Source organism: Callionymus lyra, chromosome 17 (genome assembly GCF_982586985.1).
Source record: "Callionymus lyra chromosome 17, fCalLyr1.hap1.1, whole genome shotgun sequence".
Taxonomy (NCBI): Eukaryota; Metazoa; Chordata; class Actinopteri; order Syngnathiformes; family Callionymidae; genus Callionymus; species Callionymus lyra.
This window is the reverse complement of record NC_141834.1, coordinates 20,932,438-20,949,697: the sequence shown is the minus strand read 5'-3', so window position 1 is coordinate 20,949,697 and position 17,260 is coordinate 20,932,438. Positions and strand designations below refer to the sequence as shown.

Sequence of the window (17,260 nt, the reverse complement as noted above, 5' to 3'; positions counted from 1 at the left end):
TAAGTGTGTCATGTGTTCATTAATAGTGTCATGTGATCATTAAGTGTGTCATGTGTTCATTAAGTGTGTCATGTGATCATTAAGTGTGGTATGTGTTCATTAAGTGTGTCATGTGTTCATTAATTGCGTCATGTGTTCATTAAGTGTGTCATGTGATCATTAAGTGTGGTATGTGATCATTAAGTGTGTCATGTGATCATTAAGTGTGTCATGTGTTCATTAATTGTGTCATGTAATCATTAAGTGTGTCATGTGTTCATTAAGTGTGTCATGGGAACATCAAGTGTGTCATGTGATCATATTTGTGTGTCAAGTGATCATTAAGTGTGTCATGGGAACATCAAGTGTGTCATGTGATCATATTTGTGTGTCAAGTGATCATTAAGTGTGTCATGTCTTCATTAAGTGTGTCATGGGAACATCAAGTGTGTCATGTGATCATATTTGTGTGTCAAGTGATCATTAAGTGTGTCATGTCTTCATTAAGTGTGTCATGGGAACATCAAGTGTGTCATGTGATCATATTTGTGTGTCATGTGATCATTAAGTGTGTCATGTCTTCATTAAGTGTGTCATGGGAACATCAAGTGTGTCATGTGATCATATTTGTGTGTCATGTGATCATTAAGTGTGTCATGTGTTCATCAATGTGTCATGTGTTCATCAATGTGCCATGTGTTCATTAAGTGTGTCATGTGTTCATCAATGTGCCATGTGTTCATTAAGTGTGTCATGTGATCAGTGTGATGAACGGGTCAGAACAAAAGTATAATGTAACACCAGGTGAAATCTTTAAACTAAATGTAAAACCTGAAATATATTCCAGTCATAAACAAAAGGACCTGAGAAGCGAACACATGTCCTGCGGTCGTCAAGGACGAGTCACGACCAGCACGTCTACACAAACAAGGTTCCCACACAAGTGGACCTTGAGCAGCAACTGTTGACTCGGACGGAGCAGGAATGTGGGAGTCCAGCCTGCTGGGCTGCAGGTGCTGACCACGCTTGTCTGAGGTCTTTATCCAGAACCTTCCTCCTCCCTCCGGCCGCTGATGCCACAACAACCTGCTCGCTTCCCAGAGCCCCCCCCCGACCCCCGACCCGCGACCCCCGACCCCCCGCCCGATAGAACAACATCTCGCCGTCAACAAAGAGGAAGCGAGGGATCAAGAGAGTGAATGAACTTGTTGAAAGAGAGTCTGCGCCGCATATGGGTTTGTTCCCACAAGAGGCGGGTTCAACAGAACCACAGGCGGTCCTGTTGTTAGCGTCGGATCCGTCTCTCTCTCCGAGATCACGTCTGGAACAAAAGCTGCGTTTGAAAGTCGGAAAAAGTTTGCGACGAGCGCCTCCGGTTCCTGTCGAAGGTCGAGAAGAAGCTCTAGCTGTTAGCGTCTGCGCGGGTCCAGAAGGTTAGCGTTAGCGTTAGCATTAGCTAACTGTTGTGAGGGGCCGTCAAACCAACAGTAAAAACAATAAAAAATAAAATAAACTCAAATATGCCATTAAACTATTGATAAGTAATGAATTATATAATATTTTTTTTCTTTCTCAATATTCACTTACTTTTTATGCCAAATAGAACAAAGAAAAAAAAGGAAAAGTGCAATTAAGAGTTAATACAATAATACATCTAAATTAAATTGTTATTTAACTCAACAGTTTGACTCTGACCTCACGCGGTCGTCTTTTCTAAAGAATTATCCACTTGTATGGCTTTTAACTGCTGCTGCTCACACGCTAAGCTACGCTCAGAGTTAGCATGAAGACGAAAAACATGACAAGTTTTATGAAAAAAAACAAAAAACGATTTAAGTGTTTAAAAATACGTAGGCACGGACATTAGCGTTGGTCTAGTAAGAGCGAGTAACGTTCTTATAAATGTTTATTTAATGAGGCCCTTGGAAGAGGCATGCATGGTCACAGTGCTTTTTTCAAGTTTAATGTTTTTTTGTTTTTTCAATTAAGACTGAATCTCAAGTATTATTTGATGTTTTTTTTGCGCAAAACTGTGTCTGCTAATAACTTTTTATCATTCTGATTATCAAGTATTTCAAGTATTTAAGTATTTTCTTTTCTTCTTGGCCAAAATCCGTGTCCAGCAAAGGTGTGTAAAATGTTTGTGTCGTCATGTATGGTAGAATTTTACATGTCAAATGTTGAAACTACTTTATTTAAATGTTCTTTTCTTGAATCTTTTTATTTTAAATATATATGTATAATTGTATTCAATCATTTGTATATTGAAGGGTTCATTTTTATTCTTTTTTTTCCTCCAAAACAGTTTATCTTCAGTTTTTAACATATATTTAGATATTGAAACTAAGAGTGATATTATTCCCCCCAAAAAATCACTTATGTTCTACTCCCATGTCGACTAAAGTTTGGATTATTTTCAGAGTATTTGCAGTTGAACAGAACTCTGCAGTGAGAATTCTTACCCGCTCTAGTAGAAGAACTCACATTTCTGCTCTGGAAAAGCGCTCTACAAATATAGTTACTTACTTAGTTAATAATCTGTTCTTTCTAGAGTTTTAGACAAAAATATTTGTTCATGTTAAAGTAGCCACTAGAGCTCAGTTGTCTTCGTCCAAAAAGACACTTAAAAACATCGAAATCTACTGCTCGTCTGTGACGTCCATCTTGGATTGAAGCCTCGACACGAAGATTTGTTCCAGAAAAAACTTAAATAAGTCAATATTTTAATGTGTATGTAGCGGAGGCTAGTAGGCTCGATGCTACGCTAACATCCTGCACGGACAGGAAGTACTCTGGGTAAATATCACAAGTGTAGACATTCAACTTATTAAAAGTAATAATAACTTTGATCAGTATAATGAAAAATAAAATAAAATGTTAAATTCAATCATTCAATATTTGATGGCACTGATTTACTTCCAAAAATATGAATTCAAGGTCACAAGACAAAAGAGCTGAGCCAAAAGACTCTTGATTCACAGCCACAAGTGGCTCTAATGAGTTCCTGCGTTGCGTCTGATCAATATCTATCAAGGATGTTCGATCGATCACACGTGCGAAGTGAAAATCCTCAAAAAGTTAACGCCGGCCCTGATTGAAAAACCGTCAATAGCGGATCCAGCTCCGGGTTTTCGCCGCCGTTAGAACCGGACCAGAGATCGATGGAGAGAAGATTTCAAGTTCTTTTTCCATCAGTATTCACCTGTTCCTGCCTCCGGTGCAACAGTATGGAGCACGTGCACGGACCAGCATCAGTGCACGACTCGTGCACGGACCAGCATCAGTGCACGACTCGTGCACGGACCAGCATCAGTGCACGAGTCCTGGCTGCAGCTTTCGTGGCACGAACGCACATTAAATCCCGACACACACACACACAACTCTTTCTAATGGTCGCACACTTCCTCTCATATTCCACTCACGCCCACGATGTGTGTTTGGCTCCGACGACCAACAGCTTTGCCAAAAACCATTTGATTATCTCAGGACTGTAAATTATTTCTATTAGAAAATACACACTGAGAATATTTCAATGCTGGTCCAGTCCAGGCCGGAGCTCGACGCACAAGCAGCTTCGACGTGTAATAAAACATTTATTATCGGGAATATCTTCACGTAAATGTGTCGGTTTGTCTCGGATTTATAGATCATTATGAAAACAGTAAAAATAGTAAAATAAAAACAGGATTTTAATGCATGATTGTAACTTATTTTTTGTGGGTGTTTCTAGTACTTAAAAAAAACTTTTGCAATATTTATAATTAATAATACAGTATACGATGGAAAGACAGTTCCGTTTTGTACAAAATAATTATGGGAACAAATAATTTGTATTTTTTTTAAATATTTTATATCATTTTGTATATGATATGAAACCATCTTTATGAAACGTAATGTACAAAAACTACAAAGACGCCTTATTTCACAACAAAAAACAGCATAAAAATACATTTTAAAACTCGTTAATATGTAGATATTTGTTTATGACATTCTATTGCAAGTTTTAGGGCTTTTAAAGAAAGAGAGGATGGATGATGATGTTTGCAAATTATATAGTGATTTGTTCAAGATATTATAAACAGAAACACAGCATAAATAAAATTAAAACAAAGAGTAAAAGTAAAATAAACTTTCAAATTAAATTCGATTTTAATTGAAATAATAAATAATAAAATTGAAATAAAATAAAATAAAAATAATAAATAAAAAATAAAAACATAAGAAATGTTTTAAATAATAATTGAAATTAAAATATAACAACCTACTTTCTTCTAACTTCATAAAAACAAAGCTTACATTAACAATGATTAATTTCATCACTTTATAAAAACACAGAAAACAATAAAATGAATAAAAAAAAGAAAAAAAAAAGTTTCAGGATTTAAGAATCATGTTCTTAACCACTGAGAAAAACACTGAAAAAGACAAACCTCTGCCAATAGCATAATTTAAAATAAAATAAAAATAATAATAACCGTCAGGATTCAAGAACTATGTTGGCTAATGAAAAATAAATAAATGAGTTTGTATAAAGACTTTACGTTCGCTACTGCCCCCTGCTGTCTGATATTTCAAATGCTAAACAAATGCCACATAGATAATAAATGTAGTTGTGTTTAATAATGACAATATGGCCCGAAACGAGCTGCTTGTCTGAGGGCTGCGAGCGCACGTCTGCTTACTCAGCATGTGGATCCAGGCCGTCACGGACATGATGGCGTCGCTGCTCTCGGAGCGTCCGGCCTGACACTCGTACGACGCCTCGTCCTCGAACCGGGCCTGTTGGATCCTGAGGTGATGCTGTCCTGCAACAGTCCAGGAAATGTTTGAAGCATTTATCGACTCAAACATCGACTCAAACATCTTTTTCAAATGAATGTTATTCGAAGAATCACGAGCAGGTGCAGCTTCTCTGCATCAGCCTCACGCCCGAGGAATGATGGTTTGATTCGCTGCCATAACCTGTGGGGATGAGACGAGGCTCCGAGACGCTTTCCCTGCCAGTGAATTAGGAATCTTTGGCTCGTCTGCTCACGTTCCAGAGAAAAAAAAAACGGAGCCGAAAACACACGTGTCGAGAAACGACGGCGATAATGAACGAGAACCAGGAGCGACTCTCAGGTCCAGGTTCTCGTGGAGAAACCAGGATGTTGTTCATCACGTTCCTGAAATGACTCCAAGTCGCAGCGCTCCTCAGGATAGATGGCGCCGTTTGCCATCTAGCACGTTTTTTTTGGGTGTTTTTTTTAAGTGTGTTTTCAACTAATGATACAGTACATCTTCATAATCGCCACGTCTGCCGCGCTGGAGATTATTTAGCCAAATGTGCGGCAGAACTGTTGGGAAATCACTAATGACTGATCCGGCGTCAGCGCGGCTTGACAGACGGGAGGCAGACGCTCGACAGATCATCTCCAGTCACATGTTACTACCATTGTTGCCGCACACACTGGAAACCATGTTGTGATCTGGAATGACTGACATTATGGTCTGTTTCGAAGTCTACGACTATTTATTCCACGTTTGTAACGTCGTGAAAATTCTTTTTTTATTCATCGTTCTAATGTTTTTACTGTTCTTGTATATTCGTTAAACCCCCACAAAAATATTTGTTTATCTGACTAATTTTCAACTGTTGCAAGGCATTATGGGACGATTTGTGCAAGTTTTCTTGGCCATATTTACAAATCACGAGACCCAGATATTTCCCTCGAGCCTTGAGTTTGTAAAAACAATATGTAAATGAAGGAATCAACCTTGAGAAAAGTAACAAGAATCAAATTTAGTTCAGTTTAGTTTATTTTTCTTACACTTTAATGACTCGGTTTTGTGGAAGCTTCATTTTTTGTTTACTAGTCTTTGATTTGCTTTTGTTTTTTTTATCAGCTTAAGATACTGTTATCGACACTTACGTTATAAGCGTCGATGATGATGTTTGCTCATGATATAGTGATCTGTCGATGCTAGGTTTCGTGAAATTATCTACTTTTCTACGAGTCTTTCAATCCTGATTTTGTGATTTTTTTCTTGGCTGCAAGTTTTCGGTATTTGAAGAAGAGTTAGCAATTATGGATGATGATGTTTGCTAATGATATAGGGATTTATTTGTAATCTTGATATTGCAATTCATTTTTGTTATATTTATATTGACAGGTATTCGGTATTTGAATAAAAGTTATGGATGATGATGTTTTCAAATTATATAGTGATCTGTCGATTTTGTGAAATCATCAAATTTTCTACGTGTCGTTTTGTGTATTACTTGATGATGATGTTTTCAAATGATAAAGTGATTTCTTTCAATCTTGATATTGTGCATTTTTCTTTGCTACTCTTACATGTGCAAGTTTTAAAGAAGAGATCGCGATTATAGATGATGATGTTTGCAAATGATATAGTGATCTGTTTAAATTGTGAAATCATCTCGACCAGGGTTATTCATAGGAGGACCACGATTCCGTCCTCAAGCCTTGAGTTTGTAAAATACTGTATGTAAAAAATGTAAATGTACCTTAAACCCGACTCAGTTTTGTGGGTATTTTTACTTTCTCTCTTCAGTGAAAAAGTCTTTGTTCAGGTTCACTTCCAGGCTGAGGGAATAACGGACTAATCATCGGAAAATAAATGAAATAAATTCGTTAACAGCTGAGATTCAACTTATATAACATTCGTGCTTCACAGATGTGATGTAGGAGCAGGATTTAGGGATTTAAAGAAAAGTTAAAGAGGGCGGAAGATGATGTTTTCGAATGATATAGTGATTTTTTTTGTGTGTTAAATTAACTTGGAAATATTTTTTAATACGTGGAAGGAAGGTTTTCAACCTCAAGGTGAAGAAAAATGATTTCATGAAATTGACTTTTACTTGTCGTTGTTTAAAGTGTTGATTTTAATTATACTGTCAAGTCTAGTGTTAATAAATGTGTGTTGATTTAAAATGAAAGAGCTCTCGGACTCTTAAAAAGTAAATTAAAAAAAAGTCTCCCTGGATGATGATGTTTTCGAATGATGTAGTGATTTCAACCGGACGCAGCAAGATGGAGTGAGTTTCTCGTCAATGAAGAAGGAACCGGCGAAAGAAAAAAAATGAGTCATTCTCTCCAAAACAAACGTCTTATTTCTTCTTAATGTCTGGTTCCAGCAGAGATTGTTCTTCGCTCGGCGCCGCGTCCAACACTTATTTGACGAGCCTTTTTCCCGGCCGACACGATTTATCGCGCTACAGCGCAATTTCATCTGCGGGAGGATATTTCAGCCGCGACAGTCGGGAGATTCAGGAGCGGAGCGATGATCTCCGGAACCTCTGATGAATCCTGCGTTTAAAACACGGCTCTAAGTGTCGACCCGTGATTTGCGAGTATATTCCTGGTCGTCGCGGGATAATCAAGGAGCGAGTGCCTTCGGAAACCGTCTTCCCCAAACAGTTCGGGGGTCGATGGCTCACGTTTAGGAGGCGAAGAGCCCTTCATCAAGTCGGAGTGTTTTTCGGGGGGAATCAGCTCCGGCCCCCTTTGTGTCCGCCTCCTGCTTTTCACGGCTTTTTTTGTTGGAAGCGTCAATAAACATCCGGGACGGTGACAATCAGCAGGAAAGTAATGGCGTGTCGACCGCAGTCAAGTGTCATCTAAAAATGATTTTGCTCTCGGGGCCGCGGGAGAAGGTGATTGCATAAATCAGCCGGAGTTCTTAGCCCCGGTCGAGTGTTCTCTGATGGGCCTTTTATTCAGAGCTTTGTGTTGAAGGGTTTTTGTGTTTGTTTCTCTGATTTTTAAACGTGTTTTTTGTCGACAATGCTTTTTTAACAAGCTGCCGAAACTGACCCCCGGCTGGGAGGGAGACTTCTTCTGCTTTTCCTACATGTGTTTTCGTAAACTCCCGTCAATTACGAGCGCTCGCCGTCAGCGCATGCGCGGTGGCGTTTTTTTTCTTTCCCCTCTGAGTGTCGAGCTGATCGGGAACAGATGCTCTCGTCTTTCCCGGGGACTGCCTTCTAATTGGCCATTACTTTTTATAGACTGTGGTGAAGATTGTGAGGCACGTTTCTTCATTTCGCTGATTTGTTGACACCGAGTAGCTTTTAATTTCTTCTACCTGTCAGCGGCGGCGCGAGCACAAGTAAATGTTGACAATCGCGTCGCCCTCGTATTCCCCGGCGCCGCCTGCTCACACGACAAACCTTTAAGGTTCTGTCGACGTCTAGCTTTGATGGCGTAGCCACGGCTTTTAATTGCGCGTTTGCATGTGTTCGACTCGCAAACTGCTCGAGAAAATGTCTTTTAAATCAAAAATACTGACTTTTCTGTGAAGGTTTAAAAGGGGGGTGGAGGGGCACTCAATCAGTTGAAAGTAAAGGGGGCGGAAGGGGGGGCAGAAGAACCGTATAGAAATTAATATAAGTAATAATGTTAATGAAGTCTAAACCATACACACAGATTTTTTCTGGAAATGTAAGGGGGCAGATAGGGGGGCAGACGACCCCCCTAAAAAACAAAATAAGTCGAATTCTGATGAACTCAAGAAGGTAAAGGGGGCAAAAGACCCCAGTATAAATTCAAATAAGTCTAAATACAATTACATTTGCAATATATTTATTACATACTCAGTAAGTGAGATTCCCGGAAAAATGAGAACCCTTTGTCAATTTTCTAGGGGGTGGAAGGGGAGCAGACGACCCCCCTGAAAATCAAAATAAGTCAAATTCTGATGAACTCGACAATGTAAAGGGGGCACAAGACCCCAGTATAATAAGTCCAATACCAATTACTTTTACAACATATTTATTACATACTCAGTAAGTGAAAATGAGAACCTTTTGTCAATGTTCTAGGGGACGGAAGAAGACCCCCATGAAAATACAGAAACATCATATTTAAATAGAATTTGAACCAGATACACAACATACTAAATAAGTTAGATCAACATTAATTTGAGCTCTTTATGTTAATTGCTAGGGGGCAGAAAGGGGGTAAAAGGCCCCCATTATAACTTAAATGAGTGAGGAAAGGTTTTAGGGTGGGGGGGGGGGGCAACTCCATCAGGTCAAAGTCAAGGGGGAAGAAGACCCGCATGGAAATTCACATGAGTCCAATTTTAATAAAGTTTAAACCATACACACAACATGCCAAGTAGGACAAAATAAAGATCAGGGAAGATAGGGGGGCAGAAGATTGCTTGAAAACGATGTAGACTACAGTCATCTCTGTGAAGGTTTTAGGGGGGAGGACAAGTCCGTCAGGTCAAGTTAGGTCATAGTAAGGGCTTTCAAGGGGGCAGAAGACCCAAAAGAAAATTCAAACAATTTAAGTAAAACATTTTTAAAACCAATTAGGTCAGATTTACATAACATTTCTTTCTTTCTTGTTTTTTGTCAAGGGGCAGAAAAGGGGGTGGGGGGCAGAAGACCCCCATGACAATTCAATTACACTACATTTTTACCATATACACAACATAGCAAGTAAGGACGATATCTACATTATTTCAGATTGTTATCCTAATTGGTAGGGGGAAGAAAGGGGGGCGGAAGACCCCCATGAAAACTTAAATAAGTCAAATACGGATGTACAGAAAATTGCATGTAAACTACAGATCTCTCAGTAAAGGTTTTATGGGGGAGGACGATGCGATTAGGGGTCAAGGTAAAGGGGGCACAAGGGGGGCAGAACCCCAACCCCAAATACAATAAATTATGTCCAAGTTGATTAAAATTCAAACCATATTTATTACATAAATATGGTTTATTGTTGGGGGGCGAAAGACCCCATGAAAATTCCAATGCATACAATTTTGATGGAATTTAAACCTTATATTATAACTATACTATATATAGCATTGCTACTTTACTATAGTAGTATAGTATTACTACTATATACTTTAGTGCTACTACTATAAACTAAGATTATACTACTATGTAAATTATATTTAAAAAAAATAAACAGACTTAAAGAATTTCAGCTTCTTTTTGGAATTCTTTTCAGGTTTTCATACCTTCCTTCAGTATTTATTTGTCTTTTCTATAGATTTTTTAAAATCTTTAAATTGTTTCAACAAATGTCCCCGACTTACTTAGGGAACACAGAGCATTCAATGTAGTATTATATATATATATATATATATATATATATATATATATATATATATATAAACGACCAGGTTTTTTCCTCCTCACACTTTTAAATGCCACAGGAAACATTAGCTCATTATCTAGTAGCCATGGCTACCAGTGGTACAGATACTCCAATAATGGCACGAGCTCTGACAATGTCAGTAGAAAACCAAAGTTTTCCACTTCGGTCTTTGGTTGGCCACCAACGACACCGAGACACCTGCCATCGTATCGTAACAGATTTTCGGGGTTTGTTAAATGGCACCAGAAGATTTGTTAGCATGAATGCTACGTTATGGGCATTCAATGTTAGGTTTTGTATCTTTTGTTATTTTTCTTTGATCTATGTTCTTTATCGTTAGACTTAGATTGTATCATCTTGTTCTTTCTCTTATCTCTCTTTGTTTTTGTTCTTATTTTTACTTTTATGAATAATTGCTGTATTGTTGTGTCTAATTGGAAAAAACAATTCCCAAAGGAGACCTCCTGAGGGATCATTAAAGTTCTACCTACCTTAAGGCAGTTGGACCATCCTCGAATGATTATGTAACTAGCTTGACATCAGTCGTTATTATAAACTGTTGTTGATGTAAACATCGTAAAGACGTGTCGTTAACGTGTTATTTTCTTCGTACACTTCTGGACCTCGTCATTCCATACACCCTCCCGCTCACCTCTCTTGGGATTCCCGATCACACTGTAGCGCGGAAACCCTGGCAGAGTCCTCTGCGGTCCCAGGAGAAGTCCATCCTTCACCCACTGCACGGTCCCCGAGGCCCTCAGCACCTCGCACTTCAACACAGCTGTGTCCCCCATCCTCACGGTCAGGTTCCCGGGCTCGGTCCTGAAGGCCTGCTGGGCTCCGGCGCCTGAGGACGCAGAGCGAGGAAAAACGCCATCGTGAGGACGGTGTTTAATAAAAGAAGGGCAGGAGGGAACAAGAGTGTTTAGACGGGAATAAAGGATCCAGTCGTGTGGTCTTTTGTCTCAGACAGACTCCCATTGTGTCCGGACACATTAGTCATCCTGGCATTTGTTTTATTGACGGGGAACTGCTGTGATATTACCCTGAAAATGAGTCAATAAAGTAATTACCGCGAATTAAATCCCCTCCGGCCGTGCGTATAGGATATTGGTAGAAGGGAAATCAGGGGATATCGGGGACCTCCTCCACCTCGGTTTTTCTTCAATATCGACGTCCCACCAGCTAATACCTCCGGGGAAGAGTAATGATTATCACTTTAATCCGCCCTGTTTACCATAGCCGCCGTCGGACATCTTTCAAGCGCCGTCTTAGGCGGCGAAATCCTGGAGCGGCGCCGGAATATTAAAGGTAATCACGCCGCGGAGCCTCAGACGCCGGGGTTACGGTTCCACCGTCGGATCTTAAGGGGAGCGCGGCCAGATAAGTACGACTGTACGATCCAATTAGCGTCGGACGCCGACCGCGTGAGTCACGGTTAAAGCGAGCCCCACAGAGAGTTCCACCGGGGCCGAGCCAGTCCTGACCTTGATGGAAGCAATGACCAAGTTGTTTGTGAAGTTCACGCTCCGGTGCATCTGACAACATGAGTGAGAGGCAGCGCTCTCAAGATCAAGGCTGCAACAGTCACCTCACGTCAAATATGAAGGGCAGGATTGGTCATTACCGAGGACGGCGTGCGAACACCAGACGCCATTTGCATAGAGTTTACATAGATGAATAATCCGGCGCCGTCCACGGGTCTCACAACGCTGTTTATCTTTTCCTTTTTAACTAATGACTTTTACACCCACGTTCCAAGATTTAATGATTTTTGACGAAAATTCAAAAAATGGCTGAAGGAACACGATGAAGTTAGACGACAGGAAGTGACCAGGAAACTCAAGAGGTTGTCGCTAACGGGAGGAACGCACCATTTCAGGATGATAATGAGTCGGGTCTAGATCCTGGCACAGGGGCCACAACGTCATTTTTAAGTGGCCTGCAAGAGCTTTAACTACCAAATAAATACTAGTAGTTTCCCCCAAAACTACTATTATTTTAGGGTCAAGGTGACCCGAAGGCGGTATCCCTTGTGTTATTTCAGGGTCAAAGTGACCCGAAGGCGGTATCCCTTGTGTTATTTCAGGGTCGAAGTGACCCAAAGGTGGTATCCCTTGTGTTATTTCAGGGTCAAGGTGACACGAAGGCGGTATCCCTTGTGTTTTATCTTAGGGTCAAGGTGACACGAAGGCGGTATCCCTTGTGTTATCTCAGGGTCAAGGTGACCCGAAGGCGGTATCCCTTGTGTTATCTCAGGGTCAAGGTGACCCGAAGGCGGTACCCCTTGTGTATTCTCAGGGTCAAGGTGACCCGAAGGCGGTATCCCTTGTGTTTTATCTTAGGGTCAAGGTGACACAAAGGCGGTATCCCTTGTGTTATCTCAGGGTCAAGGTGACCCGAAGGCGGTATCCCTTGTGTTATCTCAGGGTCAAGGTGACCCGAAGGCGGTATCCCTTGTGTTATCACAGGGTCAAGGTGACCCGAAGGCGGTATCCCTTGTGTTATCTCAGGGTCAAGGTGACCCGAAGGCGGTATCCCTTGTGTTATCACAGGGTCAAGGTGACACGAAGGCGGTATCCCTTGTGTTATCTCAGGGTCAAGGTGACCCGAAGGCGGTATCCCTTGTGTTATCTCAGGGTCAAGGTGACCCGAAGGCAGTATCCCTTGTGTTTTATCATAGCGTCAAGGTGACCCGAAGGCGGTATCCCTTGTGTTATCTCAGGGTCAAGGTGACCCGAAGGCGGTATCCCTTGTGTTATCTCAGGGTCAAGGTGACCCGAAGGCGGTAACCCTTGTGTTATCTCAGGGGTCAAGGTGACCCGAAGGCGGTATCCCTTGTGTAATCTCAGGGTCAAGGTGACCCGAAGGCGGTATCCCTTGTGTAATCTCAGGGTCAAGGTGACCCGTAGGCGGTATCCCTTGTGTTATCACAGGGTCAAGGTGACCCGAAGGCGGTAACCCTTGTGTTATCTCAGGGTCAAGGTGACCCGAAGGCGGTATCCCTTGTGTTATCACAGGGTCAAGGTGACACGAAGGCGGTATCCCTTGTGTTATCACAGGGTCAAGGTGACACGAAGGCGGTATCCCTTGTCATGTTGAAAAACCTCCACCACTGGTAATGTATTTATGGAAGCCAGGGAGGTCGTTCACCTTGACCCAGAGACAACACAAGGGATACCACAAACACATTTGTTTTCAGGCATTTAGAAACTATAGAAAAATACCCTGGAAAAGAACATTTTTTAAAGAATCATATTTGGACCATATTTATTTGGACCATAAGAAAACAAATAATTATAAAAAGGTTAGAAATGGGGGAAAAGTTAAAAAACTCTATGGGCTTAAACAAAGCACCTCTTCAAGAAATAAACAAAACTTGAAAAGATAAATCGACAACCACTGTGAAAGAATACGACTTCTGCAACTTGATCTTTTTTTTTAACAATGACAGCTTTTAAATAGTTTTTACTTGATACTAAATTTAGGTTCAAACCTGCTTCGTGGGTTTTTAATCACACCATCTGTGTCTTTCATTGATTTATCAACTATTGTGTTCAGTAATTTGAATTCAAAGCTAAATTTATGTTTAAGAATATAACTTTTCAAAATGGCTTATTTTTGCTGTGGTAATATTCGCTGTTGTGTTGCATACTTTGAATTTTTACCTGTAACTATATGTTTTTGTGTTTAGTCATTTGGTTGTGTTGTGTAAGAGAAGCATCATGTTTGGAGCCAAGTTACTAAATTGTGATGAAAAGAACTGGGCCCGACATTAAACCTTGGGGCACACCACGAATAATTTAGATCTTTTTTTCAGAAAGTGAAGGCAAAAGTTATGTTTATAAGGTACTTATGTAAGTAAGTAAGTAAGTAAGTAATATTTATTTATATAGCGCTTTTCGAGACCAGGGTCACAAAGCGCTTTAACAACCAAAACAACACTCAAAACAGTACACACTTCAAAGATCAAGACAACACCGAGAACAACACAGGAGTTCGAGAAATTCAAGGAAAAGCCTGAACAAATAGAAACGTCTTAAGATGTTTCTTAAAGGAGTCAGTAGATCCATCAAGAGCAAAGAGAGAGAAGATCGTTCCAAAGCTTAGGAGCAACAGCCTGAAAAGATTTCTCTCCTCTGGTCCTGAGCCGTGTGCGTGGAACCATAAGTAGATTCTGATCCACAGACCTCAGAGACCGAGCTGGGGTGTAAGTCTGGATCAGATCACTGATGGAAGGTCTGACCATGAATAGATCTGAAAGTAAGAACCAGAATTTTAAAGTTGATCCTGAAAGAAACTGGAAGCCAGTGAAGAGTTTTAAGGATCGGAGAAATGTGAGTTCTTCTACTAGAGCGGCTCAGAATTCTCGCTGCAGAGTTCTGAATCAACTGTAGACGAGATGCATGTATTCCAATTGCATTGGTTCAAGTAAAAATAAAAGTATTATAAAAGATACATTTTGGAATGATAGGGATTTACGCTTTAATCGGATTAATGTACACGTGAAACAGCCGAGAGAATCTCTGCATATAAAACAAGATTTCGATTATTCATGAGATTAATCCTTGTCTCTTAAACGTCGCAGCCAAACTTGTTGTATTTCAGTCAATAAACGCGATATGAAAGGCAACACTTCAAAGATGTCAGGGTTCTGCGGGCCCCGGGTTAAGGGGCTGCACGGGGACGTGGGTTGAAAAGGCCACGGCGGCTATAATGATACCTGCACGCTGACATTTGTGTCTCTTACCCCAGATGAAACAGAGAAAGGGTAGTGCTGAAGTAGACACAATCCATGCTGACAAGACGGCCATTCCACGGTGACACCTGACCTTCCGCGAGCCTGGAACAAATGAGCAGAAAAAGATGACACCTCGGGACAAAAACCCGACACTTGAGCAAGATTTTTTCTCGTCTAATATTTGTCGTCACGGTCATTAAAAATAATAAGTACCGTCTCCGACACTTGCCGAGTAATTATTCAGAGTAAAACTCACCTTGAACTGTAATATAAATGCTAATCACGATCTATGGCGGAGATAAGTGGAGACAAAACATCGGAGCGTCGGCGCCGGCGATTCTCTGGTAATCATTAAGCGCTTTATTTTCATTGATCACGACCCTGACGTGTTCGGTTGGATCCGAATGAACTCTCGTAGCTTCGCATCAACAGGTTGTCGGCGATCGTCACGACGGCTGTGAGAATAGATTCCGTCGAGTCCTCAGGATCAGTTCTTCTTCCACACGTCGACCCGCGGGTCCAGCGTGGGTTAAACAAACGAACAGTAGCTCCAGTTATAGTCCAAGTTTAACGCCAGAACTTGTGTAAAAGTACTTTTTATATATATTTTATATTCATGAAATGAAGTCACCCCGAGGGAATTCATGAAGGTCCATATTGATAAATCACACATTTGCATCTCGAGACGTCTCGTCTGGTATTTTCATATCCTCCGACCTCGCACCTCCATCATCATCTTTGTGTGCATCTTTAATAAAGGTCTCGCTCTCGCGTTCATTTGTTTATTCCTGGAGAGCATTTCCAAACATACCATAAAGCACTGAAGTCGATAAGAGAAGAAGGTTCCAGCGATTTGTCCCGAGGACAGAGAACGTCAACTCTTTCTTTCAATTGGTGCCGTGACTTTCTTAATCATTATTGATACACAATCCATTTTACTAGTCATTTTCTACCTTTTATCAACACTACTTTGGTCGTGGACATTTCCAATACAAGCATATCAGTATTTTCATTATATTTGTGTCAATGGTCTCTTTTATTGAACCTTAAATGCCATTTATCTGTTATACCTGCCATGTGAAGATCTATTTAGACCAAGAACAGCTATAGAAATTTCTTTAAGATTACATTACAATACATTGTGTAGAAAGTCAACAGTTTGTCCTCAGTTATCTCTGCGTGTTGCAATATCCTCATCATTTGGAATATTCAAATAACTTCATGAACCCAACTATTTCTATGAAAATCTCCTTAAAAACCTGGAGTGAGATACAACAACAAGGGTACGGTGACCCTGATATCGTAGAACCTAGTCCAGGCCTGAAGAGTCCTTTATGTCTCAAAGATCCTGTTATCGTTGTAAAACGTGATAGAACTTGTAACATGACTTCGAAATATATCTGACGATATGAGGACTTTACTGGCCCTGGTGGTGACGAAGCGGTACTACAGCACCTTAACATAGCCTACTGTTCAGAGTTTACTATACATATCTCTGTATATTTCAGTTTATATTTTTCCCTTTTGTACTTATTAAATTGTGGTTATAGTGTATTTTCCATATCTTAGTCGATGCATATTCCAAATTATATCCGCGCCTTCTTCGCTTCAATTTTTCATTAATGGCTCGTTTTATTTATCTTAGTTTCTGTATGTTCTATACATTATATATACAAGTCTGTATAATTCAGATTTTATACGAGCCCTTTTTACGTTTATAACCTATTTAAAGTTTTTACATAACTTGATTTTAGTCAATTTCACTCATTATCCTGCCTGTTTGTTATATTTTATTGTATATATATTTTTGCACATTTCCAGAAGATTGTAAAACGTTGTATTTTGTAATTGTGTTATTTGTAGACTTGTTTATCTGTAACAGGCGCTGCTAAGAATGTTTCTCTACAGAGATCAATAAAGTTTCTATTATTATTTATGTAATTATTATTATTATTATTATTATTAATGATAATAAAACTAAATAACATGTAATTTAAACTTTTGTTTAAAATATTTTATACAGTTTCGTATCATATAAAAAGCCCCAGGCAACACCAAAATATATCCTTTAAAAGTTCAAGACAACCGAGAGACAAACACAGCAGCAACGAGACAATTAAAAAGGTCTCAAGATGTTTCTTGAAGGGTTCAGTAGATCCATCAGTAGATTCTGATCCACAGACCTCAGAGCCCGAGCTGGGGTGTAAGTCTGGATCAGATCACTGATGGAAGGTCTGACCATGAATAGATCTGAAAGTAAGAACCAGAATTTTAAAATGATCCTGAAAGAAACTGGCAGCCAGTGAAGAGTTTAAAGGAGAAATGTGAGTTCTTCTACTAGAGCGGCTCAGAATCCTCGCTAGTCTAGTGTATGTAGCAAAAAAAAGATTACCGTATTTTCCGGACTATAAGTCGC

At 40.1% G+C, this 17,260-nt stretch overlaps 1 protein-coding gene across 1 annotated transcript in view; it reads right to left on the bottom strand.

Annotated features, from left to right (window-relative positions):
- Positions 1-14,943, bottom strand: part of nphs1 (NPHS1 adhesion molecule, nephrin) — a 67,458-nt gene extending 52,515 nt beyond the window's left edge. The window contains exons 1-3 of the mRNA XM_087779054.1: positions 14,854-14,943; positions 10,756-10,950; positions 4,662-4,784 (exon numbers count right to left, since the gene is read on the bottom strand). Of these exons, the coding sequence (XP_087635180.1) occupies positions 4,662-4,784; positions 10,756-10,950; positions 14,854-14,917 (382 nt within the window). The 5' untranslated portion in view covers positions 14,918-14,943. The remainder of the gene's footprint in view (positions 1-4,661; positions 4,785-10,755; positions 10,951-14,853) is intronic.
- Positions 14,944-17,260: the final 2,317 nt, after the last annotated feature.